The sequence below is a fragment of the Rattus norvegicus genome, chromosome 9, assembly GCF_021556685.1.
Source record: "Rattus norvegicus strain SHRSP/BbbUtx chromosome 9, alternate assembly SHRSP_T2T, whole genome shotgun sequence".
NCBI classification, from domain to species: domain Eukaryota; kingdom Metazoa; phylum Chordata; class Mammalia; order Rodentia; family Muridae; genus Rattus; species Rattus norvegicus.
This window is the reverse complement of record NC_141542.1, coordinates 29,734,245-29,753,419: the sequence shown is the minus strand read 5'-3', so window position 1 is coordinate 29,753,419 and position 19,175 is coordinate 29,734,245. Positions and strand designations below refer to the sequence as shown.

At 51.5% G+C, this 19,175-nt stretch overlaps 2 protein-coding genes across 8 annotated transcripts; one reads left to right on the top strand and one right to left on the bottom strand.

Annotated features, from left to right (window-relative positions):
- The first annotated feature begins 1,689 nt into the window (after nucleotides 1-1,689).
- Crip3 (cysteine-rich protein 3) lies at nucleotides 1,690-4,597 on the top strand. 4 transcript variants are annotated; one of them, NM_001109303.2, is given in 8 exon segments: nucleotides 1,755-1,806; nucleotides 2,102-2,196; nucleotides 2,602-2,659; nucleotides 2,754-2,885; nucleotides 3,569-3,640; nucleotides 3,766-3,860; nucleotides 3,949-4,006; nucleotides 4,173-4,597. In NM_001109303.2, coding segments are annotated over 8 exon segments (615 nt in total). In that variant the 5' UTR covers nucleotides 1,755-1,763; the 3' UTR covers nucleotides 4,235-4,597.
- Nucleotides 4,598-5,125: 528 nt separating this feature from the next.
- Slc22a7 (solute carrier family 22 member 7) lies at nucleotides 5,126-11,929 on the bottom strand. 4 transcript variants are annotated; one of them, XM_087567905.1, is made up of 10 exons: nucleotides 11,154-11,929; nucleotides 10,028-10,131; nucleotides 9,784-9,938; nucleotides 9,520-9,688; nucleotides 7,549-7,672; nucleotides 7,160-7,269; nucleotides 6,518-6,732; nucleotides 6,305-6,413; nucleotides 5,883-6,089; nucleotides 5,126-5,376 (listed from the first exon to the last, which is right to left on the bottom strand). In XM_087567905.1, the coding sequence occupies exons 1-10, from the start codon at nucleotides 11,262-11,264 to the stop codon at nucleotides 5,355-5,357; spliced, it is 1,326 nt and encodes a 441-aa protein (XP_087424031.1). In that variant the 5' UTR covers nucleotides 11,265-11,929; the 3' UTR covers nucleotides 5,126-5,354. The 4 variants fall into 4 exon arrangements, with proteins under 4 accessions (XP_087424031.1, XP_087424033.1, XP_087424032.1 ...); XM_087567907.1 differs by having other exon boundaries at nucleotides 11,676-11,929; NM_053537.2 differs by lacking the exon at nucleotides 11,154-11,929 and adding an exon at nucleotides 10,705-11,110 and having other exon boundaries at nucleotides 5,340-5,376.
- Nucleotides 11,930-19,175: the final 7,246 nt, after the last annotated feature.

Sequence of the window (19,175 nt, the reverse complement as noted above, 5' to 3'; positions counted from 1 at the left end):
GTGGTGCAGGCCTTTAATCCCTGTGCTCAGGAGGCAGAGGCACATGGGTCTCTGTAATTTTTGAAGCCAACCTGGTTTACAAAGCAAGTTCCAGGACAGCCAGGATTGTTAATGCAAAAAATACTACCTCAAAGAACCAAAAAAGAAAGGAGGGGGGAGAAGAGAGGGAGAGAGGGAAGGAGTAGGAAGGGAGGGAGGGAGGGAAGGAAGGAAGGAAGGAAAGGAGCCACTCACTGAACCAGAGCTCCCTGATTGGCTGACTGGCTGGCCAGTATCAGGTGTGCCATACTATCTGGGTTCTAGGGTTCTCAAGAGTGCATAGTAGGCATTTTATTAAGTGAGACTACTCTCCAGCCTTTGGCTGGCTGCATTTTGATTTATACTACTTTTATGAATCTTTTTTTTTTCCCCTATCTGAATGGGGCTGGAGAGAAGGCTTTGCAGTTAGTAGCTCCATTTCCAGGGGCTCCCACAACCCCTTCTGGTCTCAGTGGGCACTGCATGCACACAGTGCACCAATATACATGCAGGCAACACACCCACACAAGTAACATTCTTTATTCGTTTGTTTGTTTAATGTATGAGTCCACTGTAGCTGTCTTCAGACACACCAGAAGAGGGCATCGAATCTCTTTACAGATGGTTGTGAGCCACCATGTGGTTGCTGGGATTTGAACTCAGGGCCTCTGGAAGAGCAGTCAGTGCTCTTAACCACTGAGCCGTCTCTCCAGCCCACAAATAGCATTCTTAAGACATCTTTTTAAAAATCTCATCTGAATAACTGCATAACTTGTAAAAAATTAATATAATAAAGCCTGCTTTAAAAGTTAAAATGCATTCTACAACTTAAATTTATTCTATCAGTGATTTGGAGGCAGTGGTTTCTCCAAGGGGGTTTTCATTTTAAATAAATTTTGTGATTTGTCACGTTCACACATGTGGTCTGTAATGCAGTCTGATTTCTGCCATCCTGTCTCCTTCAACACCGTCACCTGGGTCCCTACTAGTCCCTTTCCCGGCCCATCAGTTTCAGGTTTGGGTTTCATTCTGTGACCCGTTCAGTTTAGCCAGAGCCATCTCTGTGAACACTGGGTGGGAACTATCCATTGCATGCTGGTGTGGTCCTCAGCGACTCCACAGCATGCAACATTTTAAACTCTAAGTTAGAAATACATGGCTGGTGTTTAACTTACACCTTCGGATTTAATAGATGCGATGATCTTATGAGCAGGCCATCGACTGTCTGCAGGAGCACATTTTGGGACTTACAGACTGGGTTATGAGTTCATGTAGGGGATTCTTCACATTGCTTGCATAGCAGTTATGTGCCAGGCTCTGAGATTGGCTAATTCTCATTACCACCCTGCACCATGGAGACTGTTACCATGTTACCACTTCCAGTTCAAGCAAAAGGAAATAGGGTTTAGCAAGGATGGGCTTCACATTCCTTGCTCTCGACCCTGCTGCACTAAGGAGGAATGAAACCACTATGCCTGCACGTGCCTTGCTTGCTTCTCACTGACCCAGAAACCCACTGACCTCAGGGCTCCTTTTCTCCCAAGTCTGTATCCCACTTTGAAGTTCTTTAAAGTAAATCGATAAGTAGCCTGGGCCCCTCAGTTCTTAAGTTTTTGGTGCCCAATGAGCAGCCACAACTCGATGGACTCAAAGCTGAACAGTGGGCGGGGCTAGGGAGGGGCGGGACACACCTGCGGGCGGGCACCTATAGTCGCTGCTTGGACTAAGCTGCCTCATGAAGAACCATGAGCTGGACTTGTCCGCGTTGCCAGCAACCCGTTTACTTTGGTGAGGCTGGGACCAAGGAGGAGTAAAGACAATCGTGAGCCCCCGGGGCCCCGGTATCATTGAGTGTGTGTTTGTGTGTGTGCTTGAATACGCGCCGTGCCTGCCACACCTCCAAGAGCCCAAGGCAGGAGGCAGGAGGGTGGGATGGAGCTTCCTGGAGACAGTTGTCTCTAGGGAGCAAGGCTGGCTGGGCTGGTTTTCCTAGAAGGCGGAAAGGGCAAAAGGAGGGCGTCTGGCGTTGACGAAGGAAGTTGAACGAACTCCTTGCAGCCTGGATCCACCTTGTTTCCCACAGCTGAGAAAGTGAGCTCCGTAGGCAAGCACTGGCACCGTTTCTGCCTGAAATGCGAGCGCTGTCACAGCATCTTGTCCCCTGGCGGGCATGCAGAGGTGAGGCCCGACCAGGGTGACAGCCCTTTGTCACACCCCCTACCCCTGCAGACCCCAATTTCAGCCTTGGAAGCCTGCCAAAGGCAACCTCAGCAAGGGAGCTCAGGGCGATCCACCCGTTCATTGAGCATCCTCAAATGCACCGGAGTTTGGCAGGCTCTGTGCTGCTGCTGACCCATGCATGGTTCTGAGGGAGGGGTAAGCAGTTGCTCTGTATCCCACTCTGTCAACCCCTAGACCAGAATGGCAATTCTGACGTGCTAGCCTATCACTCACCATACTTGAGCCATCAGACTAGTAACAGTGCACATAAGCACCTGACAGCCTGTATTGAGAAGGCCTGTACAGGCATGCATGCCCCTTTGGCCCTGAGTGACCCTTCCCTCTGCCTGTGCTTGTGCCCAGCACAACGGGAGGCCATACTGCCACAAGCCTTGCTATGGGGCTCTCTTTGGACCTAGAGGTAAGTTCCAGCCTAGAAGGGGCCAGGGGCCACAAACTCTCCCTGTGGTTAGAAACTGGAGCCTGACCTCCATTATTGGGTCTTCTCTCTGCAGGGGTCAACATTGGTGGTGTGGGCTGCTATCTCTACAACCCCCCAAGTCCCCCTCCTGCCAGCAGTATTTCCCTCAGCCCCAGCAACTTCAGCCCCCCCAGGCCAAGGACTGGCCTCCCCCGGGCCAAGAAAAGTAAGTGAAGGCGGGGATCAGTTGTTCTCCTTCTGACCCTTCCTCGGGCTACAGCAGACACTGTAACTGCTCTTGGCAGTTCTGTTGCTGGCCCTGTTTTCCTGCTCTCATGTGAGTTGAGTTTAAAAGGTAAATTGGAAAGATAGCATGATCACCTTCATTTTATAAGAGATGCCCAGAGAAGACAGATGGCCACTAATCAGAAGCAAGGCTGACCTGGAAATCGGGCCCCTTCCCCCAGCCAGGGCATAGCTGGAAAGATCTAAAGCAAAGGCTCCCTAGGATGGGGCCAACCTCTCAGCTTGGTGCCCGGCCCTTCCTCATACTCCCGTAGTGGGCAGTGACGCCATGTTCCTCAACACCTGACACCGCTGCCCTGGCCGGCTCCTGTATCAGCTCAGGTTTCCTCATGATTGAGTTACTAGCAGCACTGAGCCGTCGAACCAGTGGGCTCTTGAGGCCTGGGAGAGGGTGAGGAAGCAGGTGACCCTGCAGTAGATGATGAGCTGGGTGGGATGAGTCAGAAAGGACTGTGTGCAGAGCTCACGGCCGCCTGGGGTCGGGGGTCGGGGGTGGGAGGTGTGGATGGGGGTGAGGACAGTGCCATATACAGGCAGGGGTAGAGGGCCCTGCTTAGGGTCTGGCCCCCAGCACAGCCCCATCTGGAGCCTCTTCCATTAAAGGCCCTCCCTACTTGAAGACATTCACTGGGGAGACGTCACTATGCCCTGGATGTGGGGATCCTGTCTATTTCGGTAAGTGACGACAGAGCTTGGAGAGCTTTCTTTAGGCAGCAGAGGGTAGGGAGGTGACTCAAGGCAGGTAGTTGTCCCTGCCCCATCCCTAGAATGGAGGAACCGTCACTGTTCTCCACCAACAGCTGAGAAGGTGATGTCTTTGGGCAGAAATTGGCACCGACCGTGCCTGAGGTGCCAACGTTGCAGGAAGACCCTGACTGCTGGGAGTCACGCGGAGGTGAGCAGGAGGGAAGGGAGGCTGTGCTGGGAGGAAGGCGTCTAGAAGCAGGAAGAAAGGCTGAGAGGATTCTTTTTCTGTGTTCCAGCATGATGGCATGCCTTACTGCCACATCCCCTGCTATGGCTACCTGTTTGGCCCCAAAGGTGGGCAACCTGACCCCAGACACTGGGCCTAATGTGTTATGGTGTATGAGAATGTGTGGACAACTTTCCTTGTGGTCAGATATCTCAGGAGTCTCCCCTCTCCCTTTAGTCCTCAACCCAACTCCCTTTCCACCAAAGCCCTTGGTGACAGGGCTCTCTCCCTCAGGTGTGAACATTGGCGATGTGGGCTGCTACATCTATGACCCAGTGGACATAAGACCCAAATGAGCCACTCACGGGAGTGACAACCTCATGCCAGCTTTCCACCTTTCCTCCGAAGTCCTCTGGAAGCTCCGGAATTCTCTAGTCCTTTGGGGAGGAAGCAGGCGACATCCTGGGGGCTGGGACCTAGGTGTAGGCTCTGTGGTAGACCTGAGTCTAGACTGTCTCTCCCACTTCTGTGTTTCCCCATTCCTAACTGGAGGCACACACACACACACACACACACACACACACACACACACACGCTTAGAATGGTGGTTGCCTGGGCTCCCAGTCCTTCTCTCAGCAATGCTTGAGTTTCATAAAGTGTATTCATAAAGGTCGTCGAGCTCTCTGGATTCCGTAATAAAATGTCAATCCCCATACCTTTGGTTCTTTTTTGTTTTGTTTTGTTTTATGACTGTTTTGTTTTTTCTAGAAAGGTTTCTTTGTGCAGCCCTGCAACTAGCTTTGTAGGCCAGGCTGGCCCCAGACTCTGCTCGCCTCTGCCTCTGGAGTGCTGGAATTAAAGGTGTGCCCTACCTACCACCCGCTAGCTCACTTTCTTTAGGTGTGAAGCCCAGATAGTGATTTGAGGGGTAGGGTACGAGTCTGCTACTTCAGAGGGAGCCCTGGCAACAAGAAAACCATCTATTGGTCCCCTGCCCCGGAGTTGTGCTGATCTACCCTTCCACCGGAGACAGTACACCCACCGGCCTCCCGGTACTAAAAATGACTACAGGACTGTGCTTTAACGACATTCCTAGGATGACCTTGTTCAATTTGAGCACCACAAAACATCCTGTCCACTAGGAGGTTTCGCCGTCCACCTGGGAGATGGGCAGTGTAAGACTGGAATCAGATCAAGTCAGTGGCTTTCCATCTGAGGGTTTCCCCCAATCTCACTGCTGCCCCAACCCATGAGCAACCGTCTTTATTTATAGAAGCCCCCGGCCATGAGAGGGGAGTCCAGAATCCCAGCGGCCCAGTGCTGCGGGAAGTTGTTCTGCTGCTGGAGAGCACAGGCAGAGGGCATCAGGAGCAGCTCCATCCTTAGGTGGAGGAGTCTGATGTCCCAGTCACAAGAGGCTGCCTTCTGTGCCCAGCTCCTGTGGAGAACTGTCGCTAGTCCAACTCAGTCCCGGACCTACACATCTTCCTCCTGGGTACTGGACAAGGCCATAAGAAAGGTGTCAGGAATGTGGTCGGGGGTTAGTCCTGGAGCCTACAAGGACTGGCTCGGGGCTGTCCCAGCTCCTCAAATATATGCACGCATCCTCCTACAAGTAAGTCACTTGTCTGGACATATTCTTGGTGTATATAGCTCAGAGTGCATATGTGCCTCTCTTTTGGGCATTCGTGAATATATAAAGGTAAGGACAGACATGTTTGATTTTATATGACACGTTATACACACCAGGATATACACACCCAAACACTCACCTGTGCACATATGTATAGGTAGCAAGTGTAACTGTGCAACTGTCTTCCCTTTGCATCCTAAGTGTCAGGGCCTTAGGCATCTGAATCCACACTCACACACTCTTACACACATACACACACACTCACATGCACACACTCACACACTCACACACACTCACATGCACACACACGCACACACACACACGCACTCACACACACACACACGCACACACGCACGCACTCGCACACATACCTCTTCCTCTCCACATCCTGGATGGTCTCTGGCAGCTGTGCCTTCTTCGTCTCAGGCAGCAGGAGTGCAGTGCAGGCAGCCACCAGGGCAATCCCCCCGTAAGCAACTTTGGGCAGCAACAGCCACACTCCATCCAGCAAGGCCGCCAGTGGGGCCAGAGAGGCCCCTAGCCTGCCCATGAGTGCAGTAAGTCCCAATCCTGTCTGTCTGTTCAGGAAAGGAAGAGGGGGCCGTTCGTCACAAGGCTCCCCTCCTGTGCAGGCAATCCCAGTACAGAAGATCAAGTTCCCTGTGCTCCCCAAGATTTGGACAAATACCCATGGTGCATCGATGTATCTGGCTATAGCTAAAGAATGGGTGGGCAGTGTGTGAACACAGACACCTAGGTTAAGGCAGGGCAGTCGCCTGGGTCCCTGGCTTACCTGAGCACAGTAGGGTACAACTCGGACGTGAACAGGTAGGCCGTAGTAAAAGCAGCTTCAGAAAAAGCTTTCCCCACCACCACCAGAGCAGTGATCCATGACTTAGTCTCTGGAGGGAAAGGGATTCCTCAGGGAGGGGATGGAGCCAGGAGCCCCCTGGATGCGAGGCAGAGTCCCCACAGAGGGCAGAAGGAACTGCCAGGCCTGGCTTACCCAAGGATACCAGCAGGCTGGTGCCAAAGGTCAGAGCAGCGCCCAGCAGCATCCCAGCCTCCGTGAGACGGCGTCCCAGACGGCGCACAAGGAAGTAGACCATAATTTTGGAGGGGAGCTCCACAGCCCCAAACAGCAGCTGTGTCTGGTACACGTTCAGCCCCAGCCCAGACACGTCCAGAGTCAGGCCGTAGTAGGAAAAGTTCACTCCAAACCTGAATGGAGTTGCAGTGCCCCTCAAGAACCCTCTCCTGCCACTTGGCACTTCAGAGACCGCAGCCCAGGCTCTGCCCCTCTTCCCCCAGCCATCCACAATCCCCAAGTAGATACCAGTGGCCAAAGCACCTTTACCCCAATCTTAGCAGCAACCCTGTGACACAGGAATTAACAGAAAACTGCTCGTTTTACAAAAATAGATGTTAAGGATCAGAGTGGTTAGACAGTTGTCCAGGGTCACACGGTAAGGAAGTCATAGAGCCTAAAGTTGGGCCTACGTGTCTCTGTTGCCGACTACACTGGACCTGTGGTAGTCAGATTTCCCCTTCCCAGCTCCAGGATGATCACTCTACCCTCCCCAGTTACAATCTTGGCCCCTCCCTCCCACACCCTCACTCCACCAGATACAACTCGACCCCATCTTACCACACCATCATGCAGCACAGTGAGATATGTCGGAGCTGAGATGTTCGGAACAGGTCTAAGTATGAGGGTCTTTGCAACGCCCTTTCCATGGTGACCACGTTGTTCAGGGCCTGGTTGGGGAAGAAAGCAAGATTTCCACCTTAGAGCTTGTCTCAGGAGCCAGTGTGTTCTCTCTGCTTCTCTGTGTCCTCAGCAGTCCTGGGCTGGGAGTACACATGGAGGGCCGAGAGGAAAGGTGATGACCCATCAGAGCCAGGCGGGGTATTCCGAAGCCTGGAGCTCTCCACTGGAGAGCTGGTCCTATATGGTGGGCCCAGGATGGAGGGGCGCTCAGACAGGAACTCCCCACCCATCCCCATGTACTCTCTCATACATGTCCACACCCTCACCTCCTGGCTCAGGCTGCCCTCACCCACGGGCCGCCCATTGAGCTTGGCACAGCTCAGCAAGTATTTTTTTGCCTCCTCCACACGACCCTGGGTTAGAAGCCACCGTGCAGACTCAGGAACCCACCTAAGGGAGAAGCCAGAGGACCTTCAGCCAGAAGCCAGCCTTGCAGACCACCTCTGCCCTTGAGATCCTAGGCTGCTCACTCCAGGTTCTCAGCCATGCAGTCCCCTCCTCCATGTCTACTGCCCGGCCCCTTGCTCTCTTGTTCAGGCCCCTCTTGTTAAAGCTACCTCTTCTCCCCTTATGGCTTTGTTCAGGCCTGGGTTCCGCCAGTCCTCCATGGGTCCCTTCCTTACCCTCAGAACCTTAGCTCACACCAGCAGCCAGCACTGTGGCATGGGGATGCAGATGGAGGCCGGACAGACAGACTGATACACAGTTCACCGTCAGGAGCTAACGCTGTCCCCACCTTACAGGCCCTCCGTTCTCCTGCCTCAGTTCCCATCACCATGCTGGCCGTGCTCCATCCCTGTCCCTTGAAGGCCAACCCTAGCCTCCACTTGGCAACGTCTGACTCCTTCATCACTGTCTTTGCTGTCTTTCCACGGGACCCTTTGAATTGGCCTTTCGGCTCCATCTCTGTTACTGCCTCTCTCCGGGCCGTCTGTCTCTTCACGTCTGTTCTCTGCCTCTGTGTCTTGTGCCCTCTTCTTTCTGTCGCTTTCCAGTTTTCTGACTTCCCTTGATATCGTTTTGACTCTTGGTCTCCGATTCTGTTTCTGCATCTCTTAGACTCCCCCCTGCTGTGTGTGTTATGAATTTATACATGTTTGTATATGTACACACATGTATGCAGGGGTGACATGCCGGGTCTAGCTTAAGTACTCTCCACCTTAGATTTTCGAGACAGGCTCTCATTGAGCCTGGAACTCCCCTATCCAGGTAGAGCAGCTGGCCAGCAAGTGTCAGATCTTCCCATCTCAGCCTCCCAAGAGGTTATAAATGCTCACCTCTGTGCCAGGCTCCTACATGGGTTCTGGGGGTCTGAACTCGGGTCCTAGTGCTTGCATGGCAAGCATTTTACCAACTGAGAGATCTTCCAAGTTCTCCAGATGTTTTCTTTTATTTTCTTTCCTCTTTTTTTTTTTTTTTCAAGGCAGGAACTTCTGTAACCCAGGCTGCCCTTAAATTCCCTAGGTAGGTGAGCATGACCTTGAACTTCTGATCTTATGCCTCTACCTCTTAAGTATTGTGAATGGAGGTACACACCATCACAACTGGCTTAGTCAGTTCTGAAGATAATAAACCCAGGGTTTGTGTGTGGCAGGAAAACACTTTACCAACTGAACTCATCCCCAGCCTGGCCCTCGGTCTTCTTGTTCTTTGTTTATTTGTTTCTATTATTTTTAGGGCTCTGTGTGTGCCTGTATGTGTGTGTGTGTGTGTGTGTGTGTGTTTGGATATATGTATCTGTGTGTGTGTGTGTTTGGATATATGTATCTGTGTGTGTGTGTGTTTGGATATATGTATCTGTGTGTGTGTGTGTGTGTATGCCTATGTGTGTGTGTTTGGATATATGTATCTGTGTGTGTGTATGTGCCTGTGTGTGTGTGTGTGTGTGTGTGTGTTTGGATACATGTATCTGTGTGTGTGCCTGTGTGTGTGTGTGTGTGTGTGTGTGTGTGTTTGGATGTATGTATCTGTATTTGGGTGTGTCTATGTGTGTATCTGTGTCTGTATGTGTGTGTCTTCGAGTACGAGTGTGTGGTGTGTGTATGTATGCGTGGCCCACAGAGCCCAGAGGTGTCTGATCTCTCAGACTGACTTTCACTCTGCCTGCTACGGGTCCTTCAGAAGAGTGGTGTGTGCTTACAGCTAAGCCACTTCTCCCGCCCCTGTCTTTGAATCTTCGTCTCTAACTGCTTGTGCCTGGGTTGTGTCTCCCACTCCCACTTGCTCGCCACTCTCACCAGATGCTGATGATGCCTGGGACACACGGCAGGGTGGCAGCCAGCAGAAGCCAGCGCCAGCTCCGGATCAGGTAGCCCACCAGTGCCAGCAGCAGCACGCCTCCCGACCAGAAGACGGTGCTGATGACCCCGGCCACAGTGCGGTGCTCCACATCCAGCCACTCCAACTCTAGGAGCCAGCACGGGAGACGGGGAGACCGTTAGCAGGGACCCTCTCACCCCAGCGGCCTCCCTCTGGGCCTCGCCCATGTTTGTCTGCCTCACCCAGTGGGAGCACAATGATGGTGAAGCCAGCCAGGGCTGAGCCGGTGAGTGTACGGGTGACTACGAACATGATGTAGTTGATGGAGGCTGCAGACATCAGACCCAGCACCAGGGAGCTCACGTAGGCCACCAGCAGAAGCCGGCGCCTGCCAAACCTGCCAAGGGCCATGCAAGGTCAGGTCCTCCATGGGGCTTCCCGGATACAGATGATGAGGCCTGTCCCCACGCTGGTCCCTTAATTCACCTGTCAGACAAGTATCCATACACCACGGCTCCCACCAGCACACCAATGAAGAAGCAGGTGGACGTAATTTTGTTCAGTCCTCTCTGCTGACACACAAGATCCCACTGCGAAGACAGGCAGGGAAGGCCCTCTATGTGTATGAGCCCCTCTCCAGCCAGCACCAGCCCCTCCTCTCCAGGCTCCCAGGTGACTCTGACTTTCTGGAAGATACCCCATCCCTAGCCATCAACCTCAGCGTCAGAAAGCAAAGACTTTGCCTCTCCCTAGTCCCGAAGCTGAGCTTTTTCCCATGGAGGTCCATCACCACCACCAAGGAATGCGGTCGTCTCTCTCCTCGGGGAGTCCCCCCACCCCCCTTCCTCTCTGGATGAATCAGATAAATCCCAGCCCTGGGATAGAAATGAGAAAGAGGGGAGAAATGGAGGCTTCTGCAGTTTCTCTTTCTCTTACTACAGGGATATACTTCTCGGCCTCTGTTCCAACCCCATGGAGCTGCCCTTAGACCTCAGGTGAATTATAAACAAATGAACTGAATCCAGCTTTAAATCCACTGGCTCTCTACACACAGGGAAGAGAAGCTCTGAGAAGACAGGAAGGTTATCTCGGGCCCACACCACCCCCAACAGAACGGCAGGCCCAACCCACTCACACATCCCTCACCCTCTGGGCCTGGGTACCTCAGTTGCAATGGTGGAGGAGAATTCTGAGCGGTCGTACTCCCAGCCCTGAGAGCAGGGCACCGTGAGGGGCTCACCCTCAGGCTCCCCAGAGTTGGACACCTCTGTCCCCAAAGTGACATTGGGGACAGTCTGGGGATAGGCAAATCGGAGGCAGGAGCTAAAGCTGCCGTCAGTCTCCCGGGGTAGATGGGCTTCCAGCCATAAGTCCTGGTGACTGAGGTTGGCAGGGGCACCGGGCAGGGCACAATGGTGGGCAGGCACAGCGGCCATGAAGACGGGCAGGAGAAAGTGCATGGGGAGCAGCATTCGGGGCAGGGCCATCAGAACCAGATTCCGAAGTTGGAAGGGCCCAAAGCCGCCCACCTTGTCCAGCAGGTCTTCGAAGCCCATGCTACCCACCCACAAGGTGTCCCTCTTTGGTATCTAGGACGGTTCAGTCTGCTTACCACATGGACCCTTGGACTCTGGAGGTGGAAATGGTTGTACTGATGAGTGGAGAATCTGTAGCCAGAATCCAGCCCCTCAGGGGGCTGGTCCAGGCCTGGGCCCTCCCCCATCACCCACAATTCTACAGATTCTATCTAAAGGGAAGTGTTGCCATCTATCGGAGATCATGGTGTCTACGGCTTGAGCCTTTACACATTGGAGTTCAGGAACCAGGTAGGGGAGGGGGAACCCCAGGCTGCCATAGGAGGCCAGCTGGGTGTGGAGAAAGCAGTGAGGCCCGACCTACTTATTAGTCCTTCAACGCTACATAAGGGGAACAGGTCCCCTGGGCATGATGCCCGCTGTCCTCGGTGGCCTTTGTCCTGTAACGCTTTAGGTCAATCTTGTGTATTTACAACCACAGCACAGTTTGGCCCACAGCCCAGGGCTCAGAATGAGGGCTTGGTTCTCCTTGGGTAAGGGGGCCTTCTGGTAAACCCCAAACTTTCCTCATACCCCTCACCCATGTCTGGAGCGCATACCTTGCCCTAAGTCACCCCAGGGACTGTGCTGGCCCCATCTGGGAACTTTCTTCTGCAGTCCAGTCTGCCCCTCAGAAAGCTTCCGGATGACCCCCTGGAGCAGTGGTTTCCCAGCGTTGCCAAGAAGCACCTGGAAGAAGGATTTGTTTCTTCTGACGTCTCTGTCGCCTCTCAGTCACTGTGCCAGCAAGGTTTCTATCAACTCGACACAAGCTGGAGTCAACGGAAAAAATGTCGCACAATTAGCTGGAGGCAGGAAAGTCTGTAGGGCAGTTTCTTAATAAATAATCAATGGGGGAGGGCCCAGCCCAGTCCACTGTGGGAGGAGTCACCGCTGGGCTGGTACTCCTTGGTTCTATAAGAAAGCATTGAAGAGCAAGCCAGTAAGCAGCACCCTCCACGGCCTCTGGATCAGCTCCTGCCTCCACGTTCCTGCCCCATGTGAGTTCCTGTTCTGACTTCCTTCAATGATGAACAGCGATGTGAAAGTGTACATGAAAGACATCATCCCCTTGCCAAGTTACTTTTGGTCATGGTGTCTCATCACAGCAATAGACACAAAAGGCGCTCACCTAGAGCGAAAACAGGCAGAGGTCACGAGCGCTAGCATTCTCCCACTTCGAATGCATCATGAGAGCAAGAAGAGGGTGGGGACCCACTGAGGGTGGACAGTGACCAAGTTCCAGAGCCAAGAAAGCACCAGGAACCCGGACACACACAGACCCAAGCTGCTGACCAGGTGCATCCCAGTCAGCTCCCGACTGCCCCAGACACTTCCAGAGAAAGCTCAGAGGAAGGACTCTGTCCGCAGTGTTCAGTGTGTGCTGACGGGCAATGGTGAGGGCCAGGTCGTTTGGTGTGTGCTGATGGGCAATGATGAGGGCCAGGTCGTTTGGTGTGTGCTGATGGGCAATGGTGAGGGCCAGGTCGTTTGGTGTGTGCTGATGGGCAATGGTGAGGGCCAGGTCGTTTGGTGTGTGCTGACAAGCACGTGGTGAGAGTTGTCTCTGGGGGGTAGGATAGAGGAGCTGCCCCAGGTATAGATGCGTGCTTACCTTAAAGACGCCTCGGACACAGTTCCTACCCTCAGGCAGCCCACAGGAAGGTTCAGATAGGTTGTACACACTTGGAGTGAAGTGTGTGTGTGTGTGTGTGTTGTGTGTGCATGTGTGTGTGCATGTGCATGTGTGCATGTGTGTATGCACGCGCGTGTGCATGTGTGTGTTTGTGTGCATGTGCATGTGTGTGTGCATGGGCATGTGTGCGTGTGTGTGCAGTGTGTGCGTGTGCCTGTGCGTGTGCCTGTGCCTGTGCATGTATGTGTGTGCATGTGCATGCGTGTGTGTGCACGTGTGTGCATGTGTGTGTGCATGTGTGTATGCGCGCGTGTGCATGTGTGTGTGTGTGCCTGTGCATGTATGTGTGTGCATGTGCATGTGTGTGCGTGTGCCTGTGCATGTGTGTGTGCATGTGCATGTGTGTGCGTGTGTGTGCATGTGCACACGTGTGCGTGTGTGCGTGTGTGTGCGTGTGCGTGTGTGCGTGTGTGTTGAGGAAGAGTCATAAGCAGGCTGGGAGAGGAACAGGTCTTGGGAGGTCCAAGGGACTCAGTTAAGGACCAGGATGTCAGCCCCTAGCAATGGGAGCTAACGGAAGGGTTTTAAACAGGAATGGGATCCTATTGTTGGGGTTTTTATTTATTTATTTTTGTTTTGTGTTTGTTTTGAGACTGGGTCTTGTGTAGCCCAGGTTGGCCATAAACTCACTGTGTTGCTGAGGATAGCCTTGAATCCATAATCTTCTTGACTCTCCACATCAGTGCTGGTGATCCAGGCATGGCCTGCAGTGCACAGCTCAGGTGCCTCATTTCCTTTGATTTATTACATCATCATCATCATCACCATCACCATCATCATCATCATCATCATCATCATCATCACTATAGCATTTATAGTGTAAATAATCAGTGGTCATCCCTCTCTTTTTACGTTGGATTCTGGGAAATTCCTCAAATCTAAATCTGTAGGCCTTTTGTTCAGAGAGAATTTGGCAGTAATTTGTACGTTGGCTTCACCTTCCCTCACCCCTCTCCTCATGGCGACTCTCTTCTCTGATGTCATTGAGGGTGCTGGTGGCAATCCTGGTGTTAGGGACAGATGACACTATGGATGACGGCATAAAATACTGAGTCTGACAGAGTGTGACTTAACTCTGAATGAACTGGCTTTTTTTTTTTTTTTTTTTTTGGTTCTTTTTTTCGGAGCTGGGGACCGAACCCAGGGCCTTGCGCTTCCTAGGTAAGCGCTCTACCACTGAGCTAAATCCCCAGCCCCATGAACTGGCTTTTATTGGAGTGTGTGTGTGTGTTGTATAGGTGTGTGAGTGTGTGTATGTATATGTATGTGTAAGTGTGTGTGAATGTGTGAGAGTGCGTTGCTGTGTGAGTGTATGTGTTTGTAGGTTTGAGACAGTGTGTGAATGTGTGTATGAATGTGTGAGTATATGTAGGTGTGTGTTAATGTGTGTGAGTATATGAGTGTGTATGTGTGTGTTTTCTTGTGTGTATATGTGCATGTGGAGGCCAAGGTTAACTCAGGAGCTGTCCACCTTGGTTTTTGAGATGGGATCTCTCACTAGGACCTGAGATTCTCAGACTTGGCCATGCTGTCTGGCCAACAAGTCTTAGGTACCTGTCTGTGCCTCCCTAGGGCTAGAACTACAAATATGCATGACGTCTAACTTTTTAAAAATTGTTTTAGACTTACTTTATCTCATAAGGGTTTTGCCTGCATGGGTGTATGTTCACTACATGTGTGCCTTGGGATCCTGGGAGCCAGAAGAGGGCATCAGATCCCAGATCTGGAGTTAGTGATGGTTGTGAGCACAGGTCCTGATCAGGAAGAGCGACAGCGCTCTAAATAAACAACTGTAGCCCTACCCCAGCGTCTTCCATAACTCTCACCCTCACACCAGCGTATCCCGCTTGGGTGGTGCAGTGGTTTGAGTGAGGCCGACCCCGTAGGCTCCTATGTTTGAATGCTTGGCCGCCATATTATGGAACTGTTTGGGAAGGATTCAGGGGTGAAGCTGCATCACTGGGGCAGACTTGGAGGTTTCAAAAGAGTGGTGCAGTCCCAGTGTCTCTCTGCACCTCTTGCTGTGTCTGAATCCGTGTGTGTGTGTGTGTGTGTGTGTGTGTGTGTGTGTGTGTGTGTGCTCTCAGCTCCTGTGTCAGCTCACAAGTGCACGTCTGTTACCATGCTCACAGCCATGATGGTCACGGACTCGCCCCCTGGAACTGTAAGCCCCAAATAAACTCGTTCTCCTGTAAGCTGTCTTGGTCGTGGTGTCTCTGTACAGAAATAGAACAGGGTCCAAGATAGGCAGCAGGCACATTACCGAGTTATTTCCACCGTTCCCACTGGATTTCCAAGCATCCCACCATGCACCCCAACCTGGAAATCCAAACCACAGCTCAAAAGCCAGCATAGAGACCTTTGTGTGCAACAGACCAGATGGGGTAAAAAAAAATGAAAAATTAAAAAAAAAAGCAAACAAAGACCTTGCCTCTTTAAAGCCCAGTGATGTGGATGGTGACACTTTGAGAGACTAGTGTGACCCGAGTGGCTTGGATGTGAACCGTGGTGGGCGTCAGAACAGAGATGAGCGATTAGGAGGGTAGAATGGTTCACAGCGGTACATTGATGTGAGTTTAACAACACACAGTGAGGAGTGTGGGGGAGGGAGAGGAGGGAGGAAGGGGAGGAGGAGGGGAAGGGAAGGGAAGGGAGGGGAGGGGCAGAAGATGCTGGCTGGAGCTGTTGAAAATGGACTTGGATCTTATTTCCCTCTCAGCCATGGCTGAGTTCTTGGAGTCTTCAATTCCCTTCTGATCGCCGTGTGCAATGTCTGGCCTCAGGACATTAAAAGACCACCCTGGTTGGTCTGGGCTGCCTGCCTGCCTTCTTCCTTCCTTCCTTCCTTCCTTCCTTCCTTCCTTCCTTCCTTCCTTCCTTCCTTCCTTCGGGATAGCACTTCACTCTGTAGTCCAGGCTGCCCTTGAACCCAGGGCTCTCCCTGCTCAGCTGCCACGTACTGGGTTATAGGTGTGAGCAGCCCTGGCTCCAGCCCTGGCCTTGATCGTGAGAAGCAGTGGGAAGACCTCAGCAGGCCTTGCATGGGAATATCAGAGCCATCTCCGTTTCCTCTCTAGGGTGTCCCCTCCACTTGATAGGAGCTCCTCCTGGGGATGGAGAGATGGCTCAGTGGCTAAGAGCCCTTGCTGCTCTTGCAGAGGACCTGGACTCAGTTCCCACCTCACACAGGGCAGCCCCCAACCACCTGTAACTCCCGTTCTAGGGGACCTGATGCCCTCTTCTGACCTCCACAGGCCCTGCATGCACACCGTGCCCGTGTTTAGATGCAAGCATTAACATTCACGCGTATAAAATAAAATTGTTCTGTTTTAAAACCCCTCCTACTGTTCTTCGTCTCCAACCCCCATCTAGACCCTGACTAAATGACCTTACCTAAGCCTCTCCCTTCTCTGGTCTCTGTCTCAGTCTTGGACCACAGAACGGAAAAGAGAACGCATTCTTGTAAAGAGAAAAGAGATATGCCCAGGGGATGAAAAAATTCTTTATTCTTTTTTCTTTTGTAGCTGTTTGTTTTTTGAGATAGGGTTTCTCTGTATGGCTGTGACTGTCCTAAAACTCACTCAGTAGACCCGGCCACAATGAACAGACATTTATTTATGTATTTATTTAAATTTATTTCAGGACAGGGCTTTTCTGTGTATGCGTAGCCTAGGCTGTCCTGGAACTCACTCTAGACCAGGCTGGCCCTGAACTCACAGAGATTCACCTGCGTCTGCCTCCTGAGTGCTGGGTTTAAGGGTGTGCACCACTGCTGCCCAGCCATGATGTGGCCATCAGGTAATTCCTACAGCGGAGCTGGACTGAACGAATGGGTTTGGCGAGTCTTAGGCTTGAAGGGGAGAGCTGAGCAGAGGGTCTCTGCAGTCTCCTTAGCCGTCTCACATGGCAAAGCCCACCCTTCTAGGACCTGGGCCTGCTCCGTTCCCTACGCCCCATTTTGTTCTCCCTGGATTTGACCTGTGACCAACGAGCTACACTCACTCACACATCAGTGCTCACGGACCTCTGCTCCTTCAGCCGACAATGTCCTGCCCTCTTCAATAGCCCCCTCCTGCCTTCCCCGGATGAGGGAAGAACAGTCCGAGTGCTTGCAGGAGGAGGACAAGGGGGGTCATCTGTGCCCTCGTAGAAGGATCAGGTGGAGCTAGCATGCCTCAGGAGAAAGGGGTCTGTGTGGGGCGACATTATATGGTCATAAAAAGAACTTAGGGGCCTTGTCGAGGCGGGAACAAATGAGGGGAATGGACGTTTGATGATTCCCTGAAACGTTAGATGTGGCCTTGTGTGAGTCCAGGAACATATGTGGAATTCAGCGAACAACTCAGATGTTGGTCCCTCACGTTCCCTTCCGATAGAGATGGGGGTCTCTTGCTGTCTGACACTGTGTATGCAGGGCTAGCTGGCCCCATGTCCCTGCAGGAGGGCTGAGACTGTAAACGCTCAGGTGTTCTGAGGATCTGCCTCATGCTCTAGTGGCAACCACTCCCCGTCTCCCCAGGAGCGCGAAAGTTTCTTATTTACCAAGGTTTTTGTGTTCTGCGTGTTTTGCCTGCATTGGACTTTGCATCATGTGTGAGTCCAGTGCCTGCAGAGGCCACAGAGGGTTCCCCCTAGAATTGGTGTTACAGACAGTGGGGAGCTGCTGTGCGGGTGCTAGGAATCAAACCCGGGTCCTCTGGAAGAGCAGTCGGTGCTCTCGGCTGCCGAGCCATCTCTCCAGCACCTTGAAAAGTTTTTTTTGTTTTGTTCTGTCTTGTTTTGTTTTTGAAACAGGGTCTTTCTTTATAGCCCTGGCTGTCCTGGAACTCTCCATATAGACTAGGTAATCCTTGAACTCAGAGATCTGCCCGCCTCTGGCTCCCAGGTGCTGGGATTAAAGCTGTGTGCCCGCATGCCCTGCTCCCTCGAAAACTTTAAACGAAACTTAAAACGAAAATTTACTTAGCTTTTTTTTTTTTTTAAAGCGACACATCTGATAAGGGATCTTTCTTAGTGCTCCCGGCCTAAGTTACATGTGCCAACTCACACCGCACATAGGAAATGAAAGTTTATTCCCATCCACTTGTTTGAGAACACCCTGTACTTGTTCCTATGAGTTTGAAAAGGCTTGGTGCCTAACGTGGCCTCTGGGAGAGGTGCAGCCTGGAAATACCCAGTTTACTGAAGAAACAGGAGGAGAGAAACCAGCATGGTGATACACATCTCAGCGCCAGACTCAGAGCACTCAGACAAACTCACTCGCTCAGTCCACCTCAGCTGTAGGAATTACCTGATGGCCACAGACAAGAATCTGATGATCATGGCGGGCGTTGGGGGTGCACACCATTAAATCCCAGCACTCAGGAGGCAGATGAAGTTGGATCTCTGTGACTTCAAGGCCAGCACTTGGCTAACCCCAGCACTCAGCGGGCGGAGGCAGGAAGATCAGAAATTCAAAAGTTGCCTTTAGTGAGTTTGAGACCACCTTGGGCTGCACAAAATCCTTCCCAAAAGAGAAATGGGTTGAGGGAATGATTTATGGAGTGCATGCTGACGTAATTAATTGGTAATCGGCACATTCTCTCATTTAATCTCAATAATGTACAATTTTAAAAATAGTATAAAATGCCACTTTTCATGTGTCCATTTATTCTGGGAATTCCAAATCAGCATTTTCAAGAGTGAGGGGTGACACAGCCATGAGGCTCACTACGGCATGACTTGGAACCGTGAGCAGCAGTGTGATGAGAAGCCCACAGGGAACTGGTCAAGTAAACACAAAATGTCTGTGTGGTGTGTGGTGGGCATTATGTAGTCACAGCACAGGGGTCATTGTCAGTTCAGGAACAGATGAGAAAAGTGGACATTTGGTGATTCTTCAAAATGTTAAACATGGCATTGTCCAATGACATAGTAATTCAAACACACACACACACACACACACACGCGCGCACACATACATACACATACACAAACATACATACATACACACATACATATACATATATACATACACACATACATACATATATACACATTAGTACACATACACACATACATGCACATACACACATATACATACATACACACACCCATGCATACACATACACACATTCATACACACACATATACACATATATACACACATTCATACACATACACACACATATATACACATACACACATATACACATACACACGTATACATACATGCACATGTACACAACATACACATATATACACACATATAACATATATACACATATATACACACATGCATATACATACACACATATACACATACATGTACACACATATTCATACACATACACACACATACATACATACATATACACGTATACAT